General features: G+C 43.0%; 1 protein-coding gene across 6 annotated transcripts in view; it reads left to right on the plus strand.

The window, feature by feature from the left end:
• Nucleotides 1–22851, plus strand: part of ITSN1 (intersectin 1) — a 228987-nt gene that overhangs the window by 33259 nt on the left and 172877 nt on the right. For all 6 annotated transcript variants that reach the window (XM_075073577.1, XM_075073570.1, XM_075073583.1 and 3 more), the window contains exon 2: nt 20750–20809. In XM_075073577.1, the coding sequence (XP_074929678.1) occupies nt 20782–20809 (28 nt within the window). In that variant the 5' untranslated portion in view covers nt 20750–20781. The remainder of the gene's footprint in view (nt 1–20749; nt 20810–22851) is intronic.

The following is a 22851-nucleotide window of genomic DNA, read 5'->3' on the forward strand; positions in this document are numbered from 1 at the left end:
AAGATTTTAGAACTAGTTAATCTGACCCTTCTACATCTAGTTTTTATTCATAGTTTGAAAGAGGAAAAAATACTTTCCTGATTTTTTCAATCCAAATTTAGGTCATTAAAATTTAAGAACCAGTCATTGAACTGAACTAGTTTAGTAAACAAACAAAGAAAATATTTTCTCTTTACGGCTACTGCTGTCAAAAGCTGATTTAGTGCTTCAACAAACTGTTCCAGGTGCTTAGTCAATGACTTCCACCAGTTCAGTGGCTTGACTTGGCAGCAAATATGTACTGCTTAGTATTTTTTTTATTTAATTTAAGACTTAATATGAATTGTCAATTTCAAATTTAATTTTAAATAGGCTTATTTTTTAAAATTAACCCATACTTTATTTAAATTGGATTTGTATTTAATATTTTTTTAATCCACCCTGCAGGAGCCTCTCATTTCTAGGTGCTGAAAATGGATTTATTGAAATGCCCAAAGGGAACATAAATCTAATGGACCTAAGATTTGAAACCTACAGTAAACAAGCCACCAACAGCACTAATTCCTTTATGCTCTTATTGAAAGGAATTTTTGTCCTGTAAAGAGATTGACAAAGCTTGCCACTTCCTTAATGAGATAGATGGAGACCATTGCTACACACCACTCAAACTCATAGGATATTATCAAAGAGTTTCATATTGTTTCAGTTCAGAAAAATGTATCGGACACGTACTAATCAACATGAAAAATGCATGTTATCCCAAAGTTATGCCCACTGTTAATTAAAGGATTAAATCCAGTATAGTAATATGTATGTTGTACCATTTTTCTTTGCTATCTTCACTCCATTCCTTTTTATAGATGATATTTTTTTTCTGCAGTATTTTCAGTGCTCCCTCTCCCCCCTTCTTATCTCTGTCTATATTAAGTTCTTTATTCCTCCAGACCACTTGTCCTGCCCCCCTTTCACATAGGACCTGAAAGTTTACTTACAACTAAGAGGAGTACAGGAGACAACTGACTGGGGTCCCTCATCTGGTGTTAAAAAGTGGTATGAGTTCTACCAGGATGCTGTCCCCAAGATCCTGCTCAGGGCCTCACTAGCTGGATGCTTTAAAAAAAAAAAAATGTATATTCTGATTAACTTTGAAGCTTCCCTTTCTGTTTTTACCAGCAGATATTGTCATTCCCTCCTGAAATCCTTGTTGCTGCTGTGGAGAAGGTGTTAGTAGTAGGTGTCAGTTACATATCTTCACAGATCTTGGGTCTTTCAGAGCTTTTCGTTGAATATCTTGAGTACCTGCCTCTGCTGCTACTCTCAGCTTCCGTTGGAGCAAAACTGATATGACTCTTATCACTTCCCCTACTTGCCTTTCATTCTGACCAGACATGTCACTTTTCACTTTGCTGCAGCTTGGGAAATCTCTGAACAGCAGGAGAGGCATTACAGGTCTCTATAGATGAATGAAGGTGATACCTCAGTTTATGCTTTCTTCACATATGGAAGCTTTTTTTACAACCCTAAATGATTGAAACTTATTCAGAGGTGAAAGTAAGCTGGTCTGGTCCGGTACGGCTTACTGGCAAGAGCCAGTATGCCGTGCTGGACCGCATCGACTTCCACGGCGGGGAATGAAAGGGCTCAGAGCTCCCCACGGCTGCAGGCAGCCCAGAGCCCTTTAAATTCTGGCTGCAGCTGAGATTTAAAGGGCTCAGAGCTCCCCATGGCTGCAGGCAGCCCAGAGCCCTTTAAATCCTCGCCGCGGCTCTGGCGGCCGGGGTGAGGCCAGGATTTCAAGGACTCCGGGCTTCCATCAGCGGCAGGAGCTCTGGGCCCTTTAAATCCCTGCCCCAGCCCCGCAAAGCTCAGGGTTCCCCTTGGTGGCCAGAGCACTGGGCCCTTTAATTTGCCCCTGAGCCCTGAGAGGCTCCCAGCCACCTCTGCAGCTGGGAGGCCCTGGTTGATTTAAAGGGTCTCCCAGCCACAGCTGGTTCCCCATGGCCTTTAAATCTTGAGGCCACGCCTCTTCCAGAGGAGGCCACGCCCCCCTCAGGACTCTGGCAGCACCGGTAAGTCCTGTAAGTTACTTTCACCCCTGAACTTGTTTAAAAAACCACAATCTTAAATTCTGCAGAATTAGTGGAATGCATCCTCCCACTCTCTTGGGAAAGGTTTTTAATCACCATGGGTGAGTGGATCTGTTAAGCACTGTGTTCCCACATATTGTTGTTGCCTTATACCATTTCATATTGCAAAAGCTGTTCCCCAAACGCTATTTCTCTCTCTAGCCCTTTGCACGTGGCTGTTACCAGGTTCAGAAGTTAAAATGAAGTAGATTTGCTCTGCCATAAAACTTGATCCTTTTTAAACAAGTTAGAATGTTTTAACAGGCATCCCTAAAAGATGAAGCAAATAGAAAATGGATTTATTTTTTGGCACTTACCTTGCTCTATAGTCATTCTTCACCCATCTCACTGGGCGAGGGAGAAAGGAAAGCATATTTCCAAAGTAACATCGTAAACATGACAGTAAATAGATGATATATCAACAGTATCCCTTCAACTACAATGTACTTCTCTTTCAGCTTATCGCTACAGATAGGCAGAAGCAGGAAAAAGTGATTTTTCTTAAATAGCTTTCTAATCTCTTTTAGTGTGATCACAAGAGTATGAACTTCTAAACTGCACAATACCTGATTCCATGTTCCTCAGTGGGTCACTCGCTAAGGGCTTGTCTACACTACCGACTGGATTGGCCGGCAGTGATCAATCCAACGCGGGTCAATTTATCGCTTCTAGTACAGATGCAATAAATTGACCTCTGAGCGCTCTCCCGTCGACTCCGGTACTCCGCCAGAACGAGAAACACAAGCGAAGTCGACGGAAGAGTGTCAGTTGTCGACTTACTGCAGTGAAGACACACAGTAAGTAGATCTAAGTACATCGACTTCAGCAACGCTTGATTGACCCCGTGCACTAGTGTAGACAAGCCTTAAGGTTCTGAAAATGCTGTCATTTAATATCAAAGGTGACATTGTCATTCTGTCTGGTATAAGGAAACACTTTTTTCACACACAACCAAGAACCTGACTCTGCTTCTTCAGCCACTTATGAATACATAAAAACTAATGACACAGGAAGCCACAAGAACCCAGTTTTTTTTTTTTTTCCCAGCATTAAGCTACCAAACTGATATATTTATATTAAAATTGCTGTTTACTCTGGTCTTTATTTTCTTCCTGCAATGGACCCTGCATCCCTGGCAGCATAATTGTGTTAAAATAGCAGAGTGCTTTAGTTCCCTATCAGATCATGTTTTGGGAGGGATTTTCAATTTTTTTTTCTCAAAAGTCCCTTTTCCTATATAGTCTGAGAGTTTGTAGGCTTTTAGCAAATTCCACCTCAAATTAGGTCAGATTTAAAAGAAAATACACTTTTGTATTGTAGAGCTTGCGTGAGTAGGATCCAGGCCTCTGAGTTTCAGAGCTGAGGTCAAAGAAGAAAACGTAGTAATCTTGCTTAAAAAAATCACTCATGCTTTAAAATAAAGACTAATAAAGTTTAAATAACTAATCCTTCAGCAATATTAAGATCTCAAATCTGATAAACTTATTCTGTATAACTAGGGTGACCAGACAGCAAGTGTGAAAAGTTGGGACAGAGCTGGGGGGTAATAGGAGCCTATATAAGAAAAAGACCCCAAAATCGGGACTGTCCCTGTAAAATTGGGACATCTGGTCACCCTATATATAACCCTCAAATAGTTGTTACTTGAATGTAGTAGTGTCTTTAAATATTCTGCTAGAGTCTAGTGGCTGCAGCAAGTGGTTATATAGCCAACATGAGGAGAGGGCTCAAAAGGTACATTTTTTGCCTTGTACCCTCTGCAGTGCATATGGAATTCACAAGATGAAACTGATTCACTCATTTTGTATGCGCTAACTCTTTTACATAAAGTTATTTGTTTCAGCCTTCGTATAGTATCTGTCACTGTCCAAATTGTTTTCTGAGGCTATGTAAACACTACAGCTTGTCACTCAGGGTACATCTACACTACAGGATTATTCCGATTTTACATAAACCAATTTTGTAAAACAAATTGTATAAAGTCGAGTGCACGCGGGCACACAAAGCACAATAATTGGTGGTGTGCGTCCATGTACCGAGGCTAGCGTCGATTTCTGGAATGTTGCATTGTGGGTAGCTATCACGTAGCTATCCCATAGTTCCCACCATCTCCCCCGCCCATTGGAATTCTGGGTTGAGATCCCAATGCATGATAGTGCAAAAACAGTGTTGTGGGTGATTCTGGGTAAATGTCGTCATTCATTCCTTCCTCTTTGAAAGGAACGGCAGACAATCATTTTGTGCCCTTTTTCCCTGGATTTTTCTGGCAGACGCCATAGCATGGCAACCCTGGAGCCCGTTTTGCCTTTTGTCACTGTCACCGTATATGTACTGGGTGCCACTGACAGAGGCGGTACTGCAGCGCTACATAGCAGCATTCATTTACCTTTGCAAGGTAGCAGAGACGGTTACCAGTCGTTCTGTACCGTCTGCTGTGCCATTGTAAATTGGTGATGAGATGACGGTTATCAGTCGTTCTGACCGGCGAGGCTGTTCATTGAGTGCTCCTTGGCTGACATTGTGCAGGAAGGTGCGGCGGGGGCGCAAAAACAAAAAGGGGATGGACCGGGCGTCCGCCGTTAGGGGTAGAGAAATAGTTCAGGCGGCGAGAATAATGGGGCAGGTGAGAGAGAAGTGTGTCAGAGAGCAAGCCGTGGGCAAGTGGGCAGGATGAGCGGCAGGCCAGTGACTTGGGGGGTGGCCGGCAAAACTACCAGGGGGCCCTGCCACCGTCTGGGTGACCATGGCAGTGTTCCTGCATTGGGTGTTGATTGAAGGAGAAGATCAGGAATAGAAAGTTGGAGTGGTAGTGAGAGGAATTGAAAGGGAGGTCCTCAGCTGCGATGAGAGGCAGGAGGAAGTGAATGGTGGGGGACAGGAGCCAGGCCCGTTGCGGAAGAGAGGCAGGCAGTGACGAAGTCGGGTTAGCATTTGAAGGGGGGGGTGGCTGTGGAGCTGACCCAGTTGTACGATAAGACAGTTTACCAGCTTTTCTGTATCATGCTGCGGAAAAGCCGGGAGTCATTCCTATTTTTTACCCGGCGCCGCGACCTCACCTGAAGCACAGGGCACTCATGGGATGATAAGGACGGGTAAGTCTTCTGCACTGTAACCGTCTGCCACGGGGAAGGGAGGGGAAGAGATGGGTGGTTAGTGTGAGATGCGTCTACAGCAACATGAGAGACTAGGTGAACATTGAAGAAGTCAGAAACATTTTTTCCTTTTGCTTTTGGGGGTGGAGAGGGGTAGAATTGAAGAGAGACCGGATCTACTGGACATGTGTTTGCCCTACAGGGCATGGAATCAGCCAGAGTTCAAATCTTTTCAGGGGATTGGCAGGGACAAGTGGGGATCAAGACGCGGCTTCTGTAATAACTTCTCCTAGGACTGAATGATAGACACGTACGCACAGTGCTGTGTGCCACTAAGTTGGCATGAAATTCTTATGGCTTCGTTAGCTTTGTCACACAGCACTGGTGCTGTGGACTGTGTATACATAGCTGGATTTTTTTTTCAAATCTTTTGGCATTTCGTTCTGTAACGGAGCGTGAGAAGATTGTCTCCCATAAGTGATCAGATCAGTATCTCGTAGGTGCATTGCTTGGAGCTCTTTTTTGGATTGGGGACTGCATGGCCACCCGTGCTGATCAGAGCTCCACACTGGGCAAACAGGAAATGCATTCAAAAGTTCGTGGGGCTTTTTCTGTCTACCTGGCCAGTGCATCCGAGTTCAGATTGCGTTCCAGAGCAGTCACAATGGTGCACTGTGGGTTACCGCCCGGAGGCCAGTACCATCGATTTGTGGCCACACTAACCATAATCCAACATGGCAATACTGATTTCAGCGCTACTCCTCTCGTTGGGGTGGAGTACAGAAACCGGTTTTAAGAGCCCTTTATATCGATATTAAGGGTCTCGTTGTGTGGACGGGTGCAGTGTTAAATCAGTTTAATGCTACTAAAATCGGTTTAAACATGTAGTGTAGACCAGGCCTCAGCAATGCGAAGAAGGTCGTCCCCCGAGCGATGTAAGTTACACTGATCTAAGCATTGGTGTGGACAGCTTGGTGTCTCTGGGAGAGCTTCTTCTGCCCACATAGCTATTGCTGCTTGTGGGGGCTGGAGTAATAAATTTGATGGGAGAGCTCTCTCCCATTGGCTTAGCAGTGCTACAGTGGCACAGCTGCATCAGTGCAGCTGCGCTGCAGCAAGCTCTGTAGTGTAGCCATAGCCTTAGTCTCCTTGGACCATAAATGTCGTACTGAAAATGTATTCGCTTTGTTACTTCCTTCGTAGTTCTTCTGCCGAGTCCTCTCTCAGCCTTTTATGTGGCATGTGATTGAAGGTCAAAATTCAGTAATCTTTCCCAGAGTGAGTGGACGCATGCTTTCATTCAAGGAATTAAAATTGGCTTTCTAATTCAGAAAGCTTTTTGTGTTTATGCTTTTCAGAATGTTGTGAATGAGATAATTCAGCTTTTTATGTAGGCTGTAAATATTTCCCACAAAGGGGCAGGATCATCTACATCTGGAACACTGCTGTTTTAAAATAAGTCAATAAGCTCTCTGCAGTGTAGCCATTTAAATTCTTCCTTGTAATAAAAAAGATGTAACCTCTCATCTGTGGCAATGGACATAGCCCAGTGTAAGCAGATGTAGATGTGGTGAAGTCAAAATTGCTAGATATTTGCATTCAGTGATTAAAAATTCATAAGAAGTGTAATGTTTCTTGAAGCAAAACCACTGTTCATTCTTTGTAGTTGGTATACAGGCTGCCCCCAAAGCTGCATGGAGACTGTATATTGCTGGCATATGGCCAAGTCCAATCTACTAAAGTCTAGTCTGTTCTGTATCAATAGCTTCATAGGACAAGCCAAGTCTTTCTTTGCAGAATGAGTATTCTTTAAACCCAGTTTACTAGAAAAAGTAGAAGGCGTTGCCTCTGAGTTCTCTTGTCCAGTATGGCCCCCAAACTGGCATTTGAATTCTGTTGTGAAGCAGTGCTGCAACTCCCTTCTCTTGCAGGCTTAGTGAAGACAAAATATCCAGCAAACATATGGAAATGGAAAAAGAATTTCTTCACCTCTCCTCTTTAGTAGCATAAAGAGACTTTTTTTTTTCTAGTTTACTCTTATGCCAAAGAGCAAGCCTTCTCTCAAAAGGATCTACACTGTGGTACAGGCCACTCAGTGTGTTGAGGAATGGCTCCCTAAGAAGCAAGTCAGTTTCCAGCTCTTGCTGAGAGTCAGGGGCAGCAGAGGCATACATACCTTCAACGCACCTGCAAACCTGTATGTCAGCTGCTTACTGGATTTGCCTGTTTTGTTTCACTAAAGGGAACTTTGGATATTGGTGGGAGGGAACATGATGGTAGTAAGTGGACTGTGAGGTAAGGAGGGGTGTAGGATAACTAGGGTTGGTTACATATTTTTGGCAGCTTGCAAAATTATATGAAAGGGAAAAGTTGCAATTTCAGTTACAGCAGAGCAGTAGCTCTGCTATAATTAAGTTTTAAGTTTAGCTCTCCACGTCAGCACAAGCTAAACTGACGCTCCAAAAGTGTGAAATGCACATATGCTGCAAGACTAGGGGTTTCTGGAAGCCAGTGGTTTGTAGACCATCTGTTATCACAGAAGCTGGGTAGCTCAAGGTGAGAAAAAGTGTTGTCTTTGCTCTCTGCCTGAATTCTGCAGGATCTCCGTTTAGGAAGCTTTGCTCAGACACCAATATTTCTGGTTTAAGTGAGATATTTTAAAGTTCTCTAAAATCCATATGCAGTTTCTGATTATTACTTCAGCAGTATTGTTCAGGAAATTAGCATTAATTAGAGATGAGATAAGAAGAAGACTCAAGTGAGCAGTTAAGATTGTGACGTTGCACTCCATATGTTTTATGGAAATATGCTAATAAGTGTGAATATAATGTATCTGGAATATGTTTTATGCAAAAAGTCTCTTGTAAGGTATCATTACAAAGCTTATAATTGACTGAGTGTGTCCTATTTGTTTGAATGTGTCATTCTTGTATCTAAAACTAGAAATATGAAGTATTACTCTGAGGTCCTGTTGTAATTATGCAGAGTTTGGGCCCTTAATGATGGCTTAGGATCTTGATGGCTCCCATTGACTAGGATAGCCAGTTGTGAATGGGTTTATTTACCTGCAAGCCTTCCTGTGTAGTGACGTGGGTAATGAAGAATGAGGTCTTACAGTGCAATGTGACCATATCCCATGATACTGGAATCCATCTTAAACCTGGTGCTTTTCCATTTAGAACAGGGGTCTCAAACTCAAATGACCATGAGGGCCACATGAGGACTAGTACATTGGCCAGAGGGCCGCATTACTGACACCTCCCCCCGCCGCCATCTGCCTCGCCCCCACTCCACCCTTTCCATGATGCCCTGCCCCTGCCTTGCCTCTTCCCACCCCTTCCCTGCCCCCGTTCCAACCCCTTCCCTGAAATCCCCACCCCAACTCTGCCCCCTCCCTGCCCCCAGGGAGGCAGGGAGTTGGGTGCAGGAAGGGTGTGGTGAGGGTTGGGGTGCAGCGGGGGCTCAGGGCAGTGGGTTGGGGTGCAGGAGGGATGCAGTGGGGGCTCAGGGCGGTGAGTTGGGGTGCAGGAGGGGTGTGGAGTGCGGCAGGGGGTCGGGGTGCAAGAGGGGTGTGGCAGGGGGTTTGGCTGCAGGAGGGGTTCGAGGGGCAGGCTCCAGTCCGATGCACATCGGGAGCAGGGCAGGCTCCCTGCCTGCCTGCCTGCCTGCTCAGCCCCCATGCTGCTCTGGGAAGCTGACAGAACCTGCGGAAGGAGGGGCGCGGGGGGGTGTAGCTTTTACTTCAGGCACTGCCCCCAGCAGCTCTCATTGGCCGGGAACGGGGAACTGCGGCCAATGGGAGCTGCGGGGGGCAGTGCCTGAAGCAACAGCTACACACCTCCCTGCGCCCCTCCTTCCGCAGGTTCCTTCAGCTTCCCAGAATGGCGCGGGGGCAGGGCATTCAGGCAGGTGGGGAGCCTGCCCCGTCCCTGGTGCACGTCGGGCCGGAGCTGCTCTAGGTAAATGCTGGGAGAGGGCAGGGGGAAAGGGGCGCGAGAAGCTTGCAGGCTGCAGAAAATAACCCCGCGGGCCGCGTGTTTGAGACCCCTGATTTAGAAGGAGGGATGGGAACCCAGAGAGACACAAGATTCTTGCCTTGTGCCAAAGATATAAAAAGGGGTGGAACAGAAGAAAGGGGGCTGCCAGTCTTGAGAAATATCCTAGCTACCACCTGAACTGGAACTAACAAGGACTGTACTGGGGAAAGGATTGGGCTCAGACTAGGAAGGAGTCTAGTCTGTGAAGGAAGCTTATTGGAACATCTCTGAGGGAGAGATTTACCTGTATTGAGTTTCTTAATGTATTAGGCTTAGACTTGCATGTTTTGTTTTATTTTGCTTGGTACCTTACTTTGTTCTGTCTGTTATTACTTGAAACCACTTAAATCCTACTTTTTATACTTAATAAAGTCACTTTTGTTTATTAATAAACCCAGAGTAAGTGATTAATACCTGGGAGAGCAAACAGCTGTGCATATCTCCCAATCAGTGTTATAGAGGGCAGACAATTTGAATTTACCCTGTATAAGCTTTATAGAGAGTAAAACAGATTTTGTTTGGGGTTTGGATCCCATTGGATCCAAGTAGACAGGAGTACTCGCTGAGCTGTTTCCAGTTAAGTCTGCAGCTCTGGGGGCATGGTTCAGACCCTGGGTCTGTATTGCAGCAGACCAGCTTATCTGGCTCAACAAGACAGGGTTCTGGAGTCCCAAGCTGGCAGAGAAAACGGGCTCAGAGGTAGTTTCAGCACATCAGGTGACAGTCCCAAGGGAGTCTCTGTGATGACTGAACCCATCACAAAGATAATACCATGTCTCTCAATCATTTCCTGAATAGTGGGACTGAGTGTGATCAAAGGAAAGCAAGTTGCTCTGTCACTTGGTCCAGGGATTCTTGATACACAGTCGCTCTAACATGAGTCGCTTATAATATTTTTAGATTTTTAACATTTTTGGAGCAGAGCTAGGGAATAAGGGGGGTCAGCAGTGAAGGGTAGTTGGGGAGGTGAGGGAGAGGAGTTGGGAGGATGCAGGTTGAGGGGCTTTGCTTCACTGGGCTGTGCTTTGGCATACCTACAGAGAAAACTGCACATTGCTTGATGACTCCCTACAGTGTAAGGGGTTGTCCAAGCACAGTCTTTGAAAACGCAGGTTGACTAGAGCTTTGATGAAGAACTTGGTTTCCAAAAGTAATTTCTCTGCCATCTTTCAACTAATAAAGGACACTCCTCAGACCCCTTTTATCTGAGTGCTCAGAAGTGCTGGCAGAGCAGAACCATGAGGATGAAGATTGACATATTGGAAGGTAGGTAGGGAGTGAAGCGTAACCATCTGTGCCTTCCTCTACGGTACAGATCTCCCTTTCCTCCCTGTTCCTTCCAAGACCCAAGGAGGGTGCTCCCATTCTCTCCCATTTCTTCCCAATTGGAGGGAAGTGAAACCATCACTTCCTACCTCATTTGTATTTTCCCCATTTCACTTCAGGAAGTGGGGAAGGGACACTAAGCCTCACTCTTCCTTCCCTTCCCCTTCTTCCCCCCTCTCTCCCAGAAGAGCAGCACTGGAAGTCAACAATGCAGGAGTATGGGGAGAAAGGGGTGTAAGCTGTGCAGTGGGGGATGCATGTGGGCTTCAGTTCTGCCTTCACATCTGTCTCCCCTTCAAAACATGCCCCCATAGTGCTGAAACCACGATGGGGAGCTGGGAATGAGCATGTTCAGTGCATGACACAGACACATAATGTTGAAGCTAGAGTGAGAAGCTGGGGTTGGGCATGTTTGGGGCTTGGCTCAGTACATAGCACCAAGATATTTGGGAGCTAAGAACAAGCATGCTCTGAGCATGTGTCAAGCCCCTTCCCAACAACCTAGAGCCGGGTTTGGGGTAGGGACTCTGCATCTCTGTTCTCCTGTCCTTCATTATGTCCAGGTAGACTATGAGCAGTTCATGTAGCCATTACCCACCTCATAGCTCCATTATGCTTATTGGGGCATGCAGTAGCAAGGAACAGGGTAGAACTGTGTGTGTTTGGGGGGCTTGAAGCGGCAGGGGTATGGGGGTGATCAGAGCAAATAGCATGACCAAGGGAATATTGGAGTAGTTGAAACATTGTGGAGAAATATGGGAGGTCCCAACATGAGGGTGGAACATGGGGGGGGGGTGTTGGAATAGTGCATGGATTTGGTACAAAGGAGGAAGTTATAGCTGTGTGGTGGAAAATGGGGGACTTCAGCTCTTTTTCACCTACATTGTTCCTGCATCTTTAACGATTGGTCCCAGGCCAGTGATTGCCTTTCCAGGGAGAAAAGAAAGAACTGGCCTGTGCTGGGCAGGCAGTGAGGTACAGGAGACTAGGAGAAGCTGCAGAGGCAATGAAGGGATTAACATGCAGCCAGTGCATTCTGTGACTGGGATAATTGCTGCCAAGAAGCTGGAGGCAGTGGAGGAGGAAAACTGGGCTGTGGTACACAGACATGCTGAATTTATATTTATGTATTTGTTTGTTTGTTTAAGGATGTGGATTTTATCTGCTTATTTCCTGTTGGTGGAGGAAGGTAAGTCATAGCTATCTCAAGTGTTATTACTCTATTGACTTGTATGGTGGCTAATGGATAGTGCACAATGGGGGAGTTAGACCTCTTTCATACTCCTGGTTAGGTTCAAGTATTTTATGTAATCTCTGTGGGCACTATTCATTAACCACTATACGAGTCAATAGAGTAATAGCTATGACTTGCCTTCCTCCACCAACAGGAAACAAGCAGATAAAAACCACGTCCTTCTCAAGGAAGTCAAAATTATGGCAAAATATCCCGTGGTAGGATACTATTTGAGATAATCACAGAATTACAGTATTATAAGAACAGCCATACTGGGTCAGACCAAAGATCCATTTAGCCCAGTATCCTGTCTTTTGACAGTGACCAATGCCGGGTGCTTCAGAGGGCATGAACAGAACAGGTAATCAAGTGGTCCATTCCTTTTTGTCCATTCCCAGCTTCTGGCAAACAGAGGCTAGGGACACTATTCCTGCATTTCCTGGCTAATAGCTATTAGGGGACCTATCCTCCATGAATTTATTTAGTTCTTTTTTTGACACTGATTGTTTCTATGTAAATGGGAACGTCTCCGAGCTAAACGCAGTGCGTGAAAAAGCCAGTCTCCACCAGAGTCAAAAGTTTTTCCTGGCAATTATGGGGGCCTAAACATACCCATTCTGTGTAATTTAAGTTTCTGTTTATAAACCAAAAAAAAGCCAAGATTTTTATAAATTACTGATTACTTTAGATATCTCAGTGTTTGGATGTCCAACTTGGGACATCTTTAAGGAGCCTGAGTTACCACGTGGGCATTCAGCATTTACTGAAAATCAACCCCCCTACAGGGAGTCTTGATGTGAGCAATCAAAAAAAAAAATCACTATTCACTCTTGGCCAAGTTTTCAAATGTAAATATTGTTTTCAGGAATTGAAGAGCCCCTAGTGATGCCTGAAGCTTTTGCCAAGCAGCAGAGTGAAATTAACAAGGCTAATCAGTTTTACTGCTCTCATTCAAACCCTTTGGGCAGCAGTGAAGCTGTTAAGAGTCTTGTCACTTATCTACAGATGTTAATGTTTATAAGTCTACAAATTTACAGCCATTAAAGATAACTTAAGTCTTATGTCAGCATTCTTCAGTAAACTCTGAACTGTCATTTATTGTCAAACCCTGTTACCAGAGTGTCCATGTCTGATAAATCCCCTTAAAAGAGCATCTGCATCGGGAGAATGAAAAATAAAGGTTTAATTTCATAACTTAAGTCCTCCATTGAAACACTACTAATAGTTTCCCAAGTTATGCTATCAATCCCCTTTTTTCAGATTCTAATATCCTGATCTGAAATTTTGCAGCCTTCAGTTAAGTAACTGAGTGCTAAATTGTAAACTGCTTGCTTACTTTGAACAGTTATTCACACAAGTAATCCTGTTAACTTCATTAATGAGCAAAGGGTTCATATTCAGGCCTTTTGTCAATACACTGGGACATTTTTAAAGAGAGGGCCAAGAGATTCAGTGTTTGAGAAGAATGATGGCTGTAAGTATTTCTTATATCTGAGAATCATAGAAATGTAGGACTGGAAGGGCTGGTCTACACTTGGGGGGGATCGATCTAAGATACGCAATTTCAGCTACGTGAATAACGTACCTGAAGTCGAAGTATCTTAGATCGATTTACCTCTCGTCCTCACGGCGCGGGATCGACATCCGCGGCTCCCTCTGTCGACTCCACTACCGCCGTTCGCGCTGGTGAAGTTCTGGAGTCGACAGGAGCGCTTTCGGGGATCGCTATATTGCGTCTAGATGAGACGCGATATGTCGATTCCCGAGAAATCGATCGCTACCTGCCGTATTGGCACGTAGTTTAGATGTACCCGAAGAGACCTCAAGAGGTCATCTAGTCCTGTCCCCTGCACTGAGGCAGGACTAAATATTATCTAGACCATCCCTCACATGAGTTTGTCTAACCTTTTCTTAAAAATCTCCAATGCTGGAGATGTTACAACATCCCTAGGTAATTTATTCCAGTGCTTAACTACCTTAATTTTTCCTAATATCAATTCTAAAACTTCATTGCTGCAATTTAAACCCATTATTTCTTGTCCTGTCCTCAGTGGTTAAGGAGAACAATTTATCACACTCCTTTTTATAATAACCTTTTATATACTTGGAGACTTATCATGACCTCCCCATAGTCGTCTCTTCTCCAGACTAAACACACTCCATTTTTAAAAATCTTTACTTGTAAGTCATGTTTTCTAGACCTTTATTTTTTGTTACTCTCCTCTGGACTTCCAGTTTGTCCTCATCTTTCCTGAAATGTGGTGTCCAGAACAGGACACAGTACTCAATTTGAGGCCATAACAATGCTGGGTAGATAATACTTTGTCCTGCCATGAGTCCAGGGGACTGGGCTAGATGACTTCTCGGTCCCTTCCAATCCTACGGTTCTATGGGTAGAGTGGAAGAAGTACTTCTCAAAGTGTTATACAAACATTTGTAAGTAATCCTCACACCATCCTTCAGGGGAATTGGTTAATCCCTGTTTTTAAAAAATGAGCAAACTGATAGGGCAGGTGTCTTGCCTGTGGTCAGAGTAGGCTGGTACCATAGTTAGAAATCGAAGCCATAACACCAGACTCAGCCCTGTGCATTAACCACTAGAATGTGTCTTCTCTCAGATGAATAGTAGAACAACATTCCAAGTAGCACTATAATATACAATCTAAAAATAAAAGTTGCTAATTTAGTATGTGGTAGCTTAGAAGTGACAGAACCAAAGCTCTTTTGGGGGTGGGGGTTTCCCAGTGTGCTGGTCCAAGAGGGAAAAGTGTTTGACAGTTGCATATTAGTGGTACTGCTACAATAGCTCCTAGATGCAACAGTCAGATTGTGCTAGGTATTGTATAGACATAACAAAACCGTCTCTGTCCTGAAGAGCTCAGTCTAATTTTAAGAGACATAAAAAGTAGGGTTAACAAAAAGCAGGCAAAGGCAGTGATAAGATTGTTTGGATATACAGGCTATGTAGTGCACAACTGGATGAGTCTGATCAGTTTTTTTTGTATATGTAATACTCAAGTGTGATAATGTGGGGAATCTATGCACAGTTTATTAATTGTTTGATATTGAAGAGTCTGTATTTGCATTAGATGGCAAACTCCATTTTGTTAGGCTGTTCTTTGCATTTCTGCTGTCTTTTACCCATATACAATTCCAAATGGTGGTAGCACTGGGCTAACAATGAAAAATCATTACGCTTTTTGCAGTCAAGATACACAAGATAGAAAATAGGATTTAAGATTTTGCATTAATTATGGTTTCCGAGGTCAAGAAAACCTTGGACATGCTAGAAGTGAATCTCACTAGAAAATTTGCTTTCTAAGTTTGACTAATTTATGTTCCACCAATGCACTAACAGAGCTGATCTCGTAACAACAGAGGGACAAGGGTAAATTGGGAAATTCTCAAAATTACTACCCCTATTAGAAAGAGACAAAGTCCTGTGGCACCTTATAGACTAACAGACGTATTGGAGCATTCCCCTATTAGGGTAGCACATCACTGATCCATTTAAATGTAGAAATTTTTCACTCCTTCATTTAAGGCTCTTCGGAAAGTGGTGGTGAGGATTAGCGTGGAACAATGATAAGTCAGGGCTCCTTCTCCCCACTGTACTCCTTTTATGTCTGTGCTCTATCCAATGTTTCACATGCCATATCTGCATGTCAGTTCAAATACCGTACCTCTCCACACACACAAACACACCTCGCCATGGGAAAACCCTGTGTTGCTCTTCTCCATTATGCCACCCACAACACCTTGGCTATTCCATTCACCCGCCAATCCTGATAATGCTCCATCTGCCTGAAGGACATAGTTAAGGTTACTAGGATGCTGCTCACTTAACTCCATTATATGGGTGTGTTAATGAATTATCAAAATTATTTTTTGTGTTTTTTTTTCTTTAAAGATGTATAATAAAAAAAATGTTGAACTAACAATGAGCAGTCATAATTGTTGGCTAATCAGATTTATGTAGTAATCCATGTATGTTCTCTGAACAATGACAGGATCAGCACTGTGCCAGGATGCCCTGAGCAGCTGTCTTTCCCTACTGCAATTGCTCAGCAGCTCCCCTGCTGCGTGCCTGCCACACCATAGTACAGGAAGGAGAATAGTTAGCATCTTTGGCTATTTTGCCTGCTTTCCTACTAGGCTGTGGAAGCTCCAGAGAGATTGTGATAGGAGTTTTGGGTATATCTGAGCCTAGGTGAGTGCCTAGGAAAGAATGTGTCTCTTCCCCCATATAGCCACCCAGGAGTGAAGAAGAGAAGCTGAGAACCAAAAACCAGTTATGGCTCCCTGCTTCTCTGCCCCAGCCTGGGGTCAGTTTATTGTGCTCCCGTTGGCAAAATGTTCCCAAGGGACCACTTGGTAGATAGCAATGTGCTCCAGTCACTCACTAGCCCCTGCATGAAGGATGTGAAGTGTAGGAGCTGGCTGTACCATCTTTGAGCCATATTGGAATCTCCTTCACATGTAGAAGTCGCCAGCAAAGAATGTATAGCAGCTTCCACTTTTGCACCACCAGAACACTGCAGAAGGAGAGGAGCAGAGCTCAGAATCTACCCCAAAGTATTGATTTGTGGCCTCTTGACCTTTTTAATATAACATGTTTGGTCCTTAGGCTGTAAAACTTAGACTTCATTGCTGACTTAGATCAAGGTCTCTGAAAGATGCTATCTGGTACCACCACGCCGAGAACCTCAAGCGGAAACTGGACCAGGGCAAGGTGTTTGAGGTGTCCAGCAAATGGGATGCCAGTAACAGCCTCCTCCCCGGGGGCAGCTTCTCCAGGTTCACCAACTGGCGGTTCATCCACAGGGCCCAACTCAACTGCGTTCCCCTCAACAGAGCCATCCGCCACAGCAGCCAAGACAGGCGCTGCAGGAAGTGCAGCTGCGTGAACGAGACCCTGCCGCACGTCCTGAGTGGATGCAAGCAGCACTCCGGAGCCTGGTGGCACCGCCACAACGCCATAATAAAATTGCTGAAGTCTGATTTTTTTTTCCTTCTCTTCTTTGCAAAATAGCGCTCTCCCTCATTCTGTTCTTCCTTGTTGCCTTGCCATCGACAGCATCCCAGACTCCAGTGACGTGGTGTTTGAATCCGTTTCGTTCCAGTGACATAAACAAAACACCTTGAACAGAGTAGCTGGGGAGCTGCACAAGAAGTTGAATGGAACAGTGCCAGCAATAACATCCTTAACACATTAGTTAAAAAGAAAACATGCTGATGCTGACAGCTCAGATAACAACTTTCTCATGAAAGATGACACGTTTCTTTTAGCCAGTAGGCTGCTATGTTTTCCAATAGACTTCTTTCCTGCAAGCTTTTTTTTCTTTGTGTCATAAAAAAACTTGAGTGGAGATGAAATCAAATCTTTAGGCAGTTGTTTTTAACAGATTCGCTGTCAGTTATGTGAAGCAAAATCTATCTTCAGTACTGCCCCATGTACCTGCCAATAACAGGATGATGCCCTTGTACCTGTCCCCTCCATAGGAATGTTGCCTATGAAAGTGCCAGTATGAACACGCCTAAGAATGTAAACCTGTTCTGTTGCTGCACAGAACTTGTAGGGGAAACATGCGGCTGTGAGGTTAATCAGAGTTTAATGTAAATTTCAAAGCTTGTACGTATTGTTTCGGGAGCCTTAGGAGATCTTGTGTTGGATGTGATGGTAGTTTTGCTTTTTTCAAAATTGTCTTACTAGTCAGAAATAGTGACGTGTTGTAGCCTGCACATTTAAGTGGACGTTCTCTATTGTTTGTACCTTAAATTACAGATATGTTAGGAGAAAATGTAAACTTGCAGTTCTCTCCAGGCTGAGACTAGACCAAAAAGGATTACTCAGAGTGGCCAAGAGTTCTTTGTTACTCCTCCCAGAAAAACTTTAACATACCTGATATTTTTTTTTATTTGACACCTAACAAAGATTTTAGTAAAAATAACAGATTGCCTAATACTAGGCATAAATTCTATACTAGAATAACTTGGTAACCGCAAGATTTCCCCCCCTCCAATTTAAAACCAAATAATGCAAAAGCAAAACTTCATGATTTGGATTTCCCTTTAAAAGCATAGTGTGTGTGTGTGTGTCCGTACACACAATAGATAACTATGCTAGACACTTGCCAAATACATAAGATATAACCCTACCTCAAAAAGCTTTCCTCTTGATAGTTTAAAAAAAAATCCCAAACCACTCAGCGTTATAATATAATCAGACTTCTAACTCTAAGAGTTATTCCCTCTTTTCATACATAAGGAATGCTGAGGTTTCAAACCCAACCGCATGCACTGTAAAATCTCTAAAGGTTGCCCTAGAATTTCCTTGGATATAAAATCAAACCTCTCTTTATAAGTAAACATTACGCTATCTGTCAACATCAAACTTAAATCGCAATGTCTTTCTAGGGTATGTTGATCTCTCTCTCTCTCTCTCTCTCTCTCCCCTCTTTTGTTTCTCATATTGTATCTCATATATATCTGTCAGTCTTCAATCTAATTCTTCCAATTGTTCAAGTCTAAATTTCAGCTCTTTCTACGTTCATCTATCACTTCTTTTCAAGACATTTCTCTGCTTTTGTGACTCGCTTTGCTTGTTTCACTTACTACCTACCCTCACTTTCTCTCTAGTGTTCTCTCTGCTATTTGGTACAGCTTTATGCATTCCTAAGCATCGATCAGGTTGCTAGTTGTTAGATTTATTTTGTCCATCACTGGTGCATGCAAGGATGAAGTGATAAGCTTGCTCTTCCTGTGGAGTTCCTGAACTTCAAATGACTGAACTCTGCAGTGCTTGCAAGCACTGTGCTGCCCCAGTATTCATAATTATTGATTTGTTTTTTAAATGTTTGTAAAATGTGAGTAGGTGAAATGGATTGTTAGTTTGTGTTTTTTGTTCCTTTTACTCTGGTTCTGTCTCTTATCAAGTCTGGTCTTGTGTTCTTGCTGGTTGTAATTTTCTGTTTTCCCCTCTTAGCCATCTACCTCTGGTTCCCTTTTCTTTCTACTTCTTTCCTTGGCTTCTGCAAACACTCCCACAAAGTAAACAGTTGAGGAGTGCAGGAGCAGCTCTTCTATTTTGCTACTCCCTTTCTTCTCAAAGTTTTAGGTGAGTATAAAATTTTCTGTGCCACACTGATTCAGTAGGACATCTACGGAGCTAAGACACTGGTGGAAGACTTTGCGTAGGAAACTGTTTTAGCATCTGTTGTTAGCTTAAGAGACGGAATCCAGAATGCTTGGGGATGGGAACAGAGAAACAGAGGAATGGTTTTGTCTGCTGCAGAGTACGTGATACTGAAGCAAAAGGTTAAAATGCTAATCATGTATAGTTGGAAGGGCTTTCGAAGAATTACTGTTATTGACTGAACAGTTAAACATTAAAATCTAAGTTGTATTATGATATCGTTGTACTAGTTTGCATCAAGTGCCATGATTTTAAGCTTCTTAGATGTTTGAAAGAATTGACACTAGTCTTATAATTAGAAAAACTTTTAACTGCAGTTTAGAAGCAGAATTCAAAGTTAGTCAATGTTTATGGAGTGAGATAAGTATGGTAGTAACTTTCACAGATAGACAACTGATTTGTAATCTATTTATCTTATCTTAAGACTAGTCTCTTCCTTTGTCATTTCTTCTCCTGTTTCCTAAATTACAATTAGGTGGGGAATTTGGGTTTCCTGAGGTTGTCTTCAGTAGTAGTAGTGTGTGTGGTAGTGGGTTGGGTTTTTTTTTCTTTCTTTTTTCAGTGACAGAAGTGGAGGTAAACGTATATAGTAGGTTTAGGAGTGAGGAATCAGCAGAAATCAGAAAATCTTAAAGACCACTATCAAATTCAGACAAAAGAAAACTGCTGTTGCAAGTTAATGCCATTCTTTTGGTACTTCTGTATTTTAATGGTTTTGATAAATTTCTGCAGTTATTTAAGCAGCCTAAATTATTCTCCCTTCAGTTCTGTTTTCTTTTGCTTTTCTTTTTTTGTCTGGAAAACACAGTGGAATCTAGTAGGACAGGAGGCAGCTTATTCACTATTTTGTGGCTCTGTCACTGGCCATTGTCCTGCTGGCTCAGTTCATGTCACTTTTTGTGTGGAGTAAGAAAAATGCCCATTTAAAAAAAAAAAAGTTAAACTCACCGACACTCTGGCATTGCTTTAACTTTGAAGAATAAGCAGTATTAAACAAGTGAACATTTTAAGTGGATGCATGGAGTTCCCACCAAATAATCCATTTTTGCCTTGTAATATCCCTTTTGGAGTTGTGTTTACAGTAGTTTAACTTGTACTCTTGTTAGGTTGAATTAACTTGTTTACAGAGTAAGTGCTAAGACTGAGTCCAAAATAGTCTTTTATTTGCATTCTAGTCTTTACTTTCAATTTTTTTCTTATGTATTTGTAAAATCATAGCAAGATATTATATGGGCATGATGATGCATCTCAAAGATTTTTGATCAAACAAGATAAAATTAAAATGTCTCCTTGGAGAGAGTATGCATTTTCATTAGCTGTGGAATTAGATGTCCTATTCTTGCACTTGAATAGGACGGAGATATTATACCCAATGGAAGTAACGTTTTGAGCGACTTGTTCTGCCGTTGCTAGAATCTTGTCTGTTTGTATGGCTGATTTAACTCTCTTCCTTACTACATCACTCTTCCATTATAAATAAGGGTACTTAGTTTTTGAGGAAATCTTGTTACAAGAGTGAAATGTAGCTATTCACTAGTAAAGGCAAACAGGAGAAATGCATGGGATGTTGCAAAAACAGCGTGCATTAGTTTCTCCTCAGCTAACAGTTTAATTAATTTTATATCTTAGTTACCCTTATTTTTCACATAGCAATTGACTATATAACTATAATAAAGTGTGTTTGTAAAACAGAAGATCTATTATAATATATCTTTGCAGTGAAGATCTATTTATCTTAACATACTTCTTTTCTGTTTCAGGCATCTATTAGCAAGCTAAAAGTGACTGAACCATGGCTCAGTTTCCAACACCTTTTGGGGGTAAGGTTTTTGTTGTTTGTTTATTTTTGTTTTTAAATCAGAAAAATTACATTAATTTCTAAATGCATTCTGGATAGTAATGTCCATGAGACCCATTCACCTAATGTTTAGCCATCTGCTCTTCTGCTACTCTAAGTGTGATAAAGTGGGTTTTTCCTCTTATTATGTTGTACGTGAGCCTCTGTGAGTCTTACCATTTTGCATGAATAGTGTGTACCTCAGTTTCCCTGTGTGTTGCACCAATGCCTGGTTGGTGGGAATAAGAGTGTGTGACTTTTGCTGAGACCCTCAGGAGCAGGTGAGGCAGCTCCAGCTGCCTGCATGTAAGCAATGAACGGTCCCCTTCTTAATGGGAGACCCAGAGGGGGATGTGACCAGGTGACATTTTGCCTGGGAAGGGAGACAAAGACTAGGAGGAGGGGCAACGGGCATGTCGGAGATCGGCCAGGCAGTCTGCGGTTGGGGACTCGGAGCGGGGATGGACTTCAAGTAAGAAAGGAGTCAGGCAGGGTTGGAAAAGAACTGTCCCTGGGGGCAAGAAGCCCTCCATCCTGCCCCCAATCTCATAATGGGAGCAACACTAGATGGGCAGCATGCCAGCTGGAAGATCACACCTGAGTCCCAGTAGCCCACACCTGTGGCTCTCTACCTTTTCAGACTATAGTATTATATCCCTTTCAGGAGTCTGATGTGTCTTGTATACCCCCAATTTTCACCTCACTTAAAAACTACTTGCTTACAAAATCAGACCTAAATATACAAAAGTGTCACAGCCCACTATTACTGAAAAATTGCTTACTTTCTCATTTTGACCATATAATTATAAAATAAAGTAATTGAAGTATAAATATTGTTTTTACATTTCAGTGTGTGGTATACAGAGCAGTATAAACAAGTTGTCGTGTGTGAAATTTTAGTTTGTACTGACTTAGCTAGTGCTTTTTGTATAGCCTGTCGTAAAACTAGGCAAATATCTAGATGAATTCATGTACCCCCTGGAAAACATCTGTGTGCACCCAGGGGTACACGTACCCCTGGTTGAGAACCACTGGCCCACACCAACACCTCTATAGTTAAACCTCTGACTGTGGAGCTCAGCTGCGTCCCCCCCTCTGCTTTCATATAGATTGCAAATGGAGGGCACTGAAAACTGTCAACACCAGCTTCCTCCTGTATAAAAATCCATATATGAACCCCTTCCTTCCACTCATGGAACCCTACTCATATGCCAGGCCGAGACCTCCAGGTCTAGCACAGACTGTCTGGCCCACATAGGTCTCATGCAATACAAAAGAGCAGAGCTTCTGGGGAGCCCATCCATGAGCTGTAGGCTACTTTCTTCCCTGAGAGACCTAGAAGGGACCCGTGTGGGGAAAGAGAGACACAAAGCCTAGCCTCTTTGAGCACAGGCAAATTGGTAGCCATTTGAAATATATTTTTGGAGAAAACTCTGAGCCCAATTACACTTCTCTCTCTGAAGCAAGATTATGGGGACAAACTCCCAAAGGGGAAGTAAATGAAAAAAAAAAATCAGTGCTTGGTTCCCCTGCTCACCTTCGCGGAGTGCAGCATGGCAGACCTGTGCAGAAAAATCAGATCATGGACAAATGTTGATTTTTCTAGGCATGTATTACGCCCCTCTCTATCTCCAAAAACGGAAGTTCTTCCTTCTTTAGGATGGAAGGCCTGCAGTCTAGATCAGACAGAGACTCAAATAGCAAAATAATAATTATTAAAAACCCACAATAATATATCATAGGCCAGGCATCAGCAACCTTTCAGAAGCGGTGTGCCGAGTCTTAATTTATTCACTCTAATTTAAGATTCTGCATGCCAGTAATACATTTTAATGTTTTTAGGTCTCTTTCTATAAGTCTATAATATATAACTAAACTATTGTTGTATGTAAAGTAAATAAGGTTTTAAAAATGTTTAAGAAGCTTTAATTTAAAATTAAATTAAAATGCAGAGGCCCCTGGACCAGTGGCCAGGACCTGGGCAGCATGAGTGCCACTGAAAATCAGCTCGCGTGCTGCTTTTGT

Source organism: Chelonoidis abingdonii, chromosome 1 (genome assembly GCF_003597395.2).
Source record: "Chelonoidis abingdonii isolate Lonesome George chromosome 1, CheloAbing_2.0, whole genome shotgun sequence".
Classification (NCBI taxonomy): domain Eukaryota; kingdom Metazoa; phylum Chordata; order Testudines; family Testudinidae; genus Chelonoidis; species Chelonoidis abingdonii.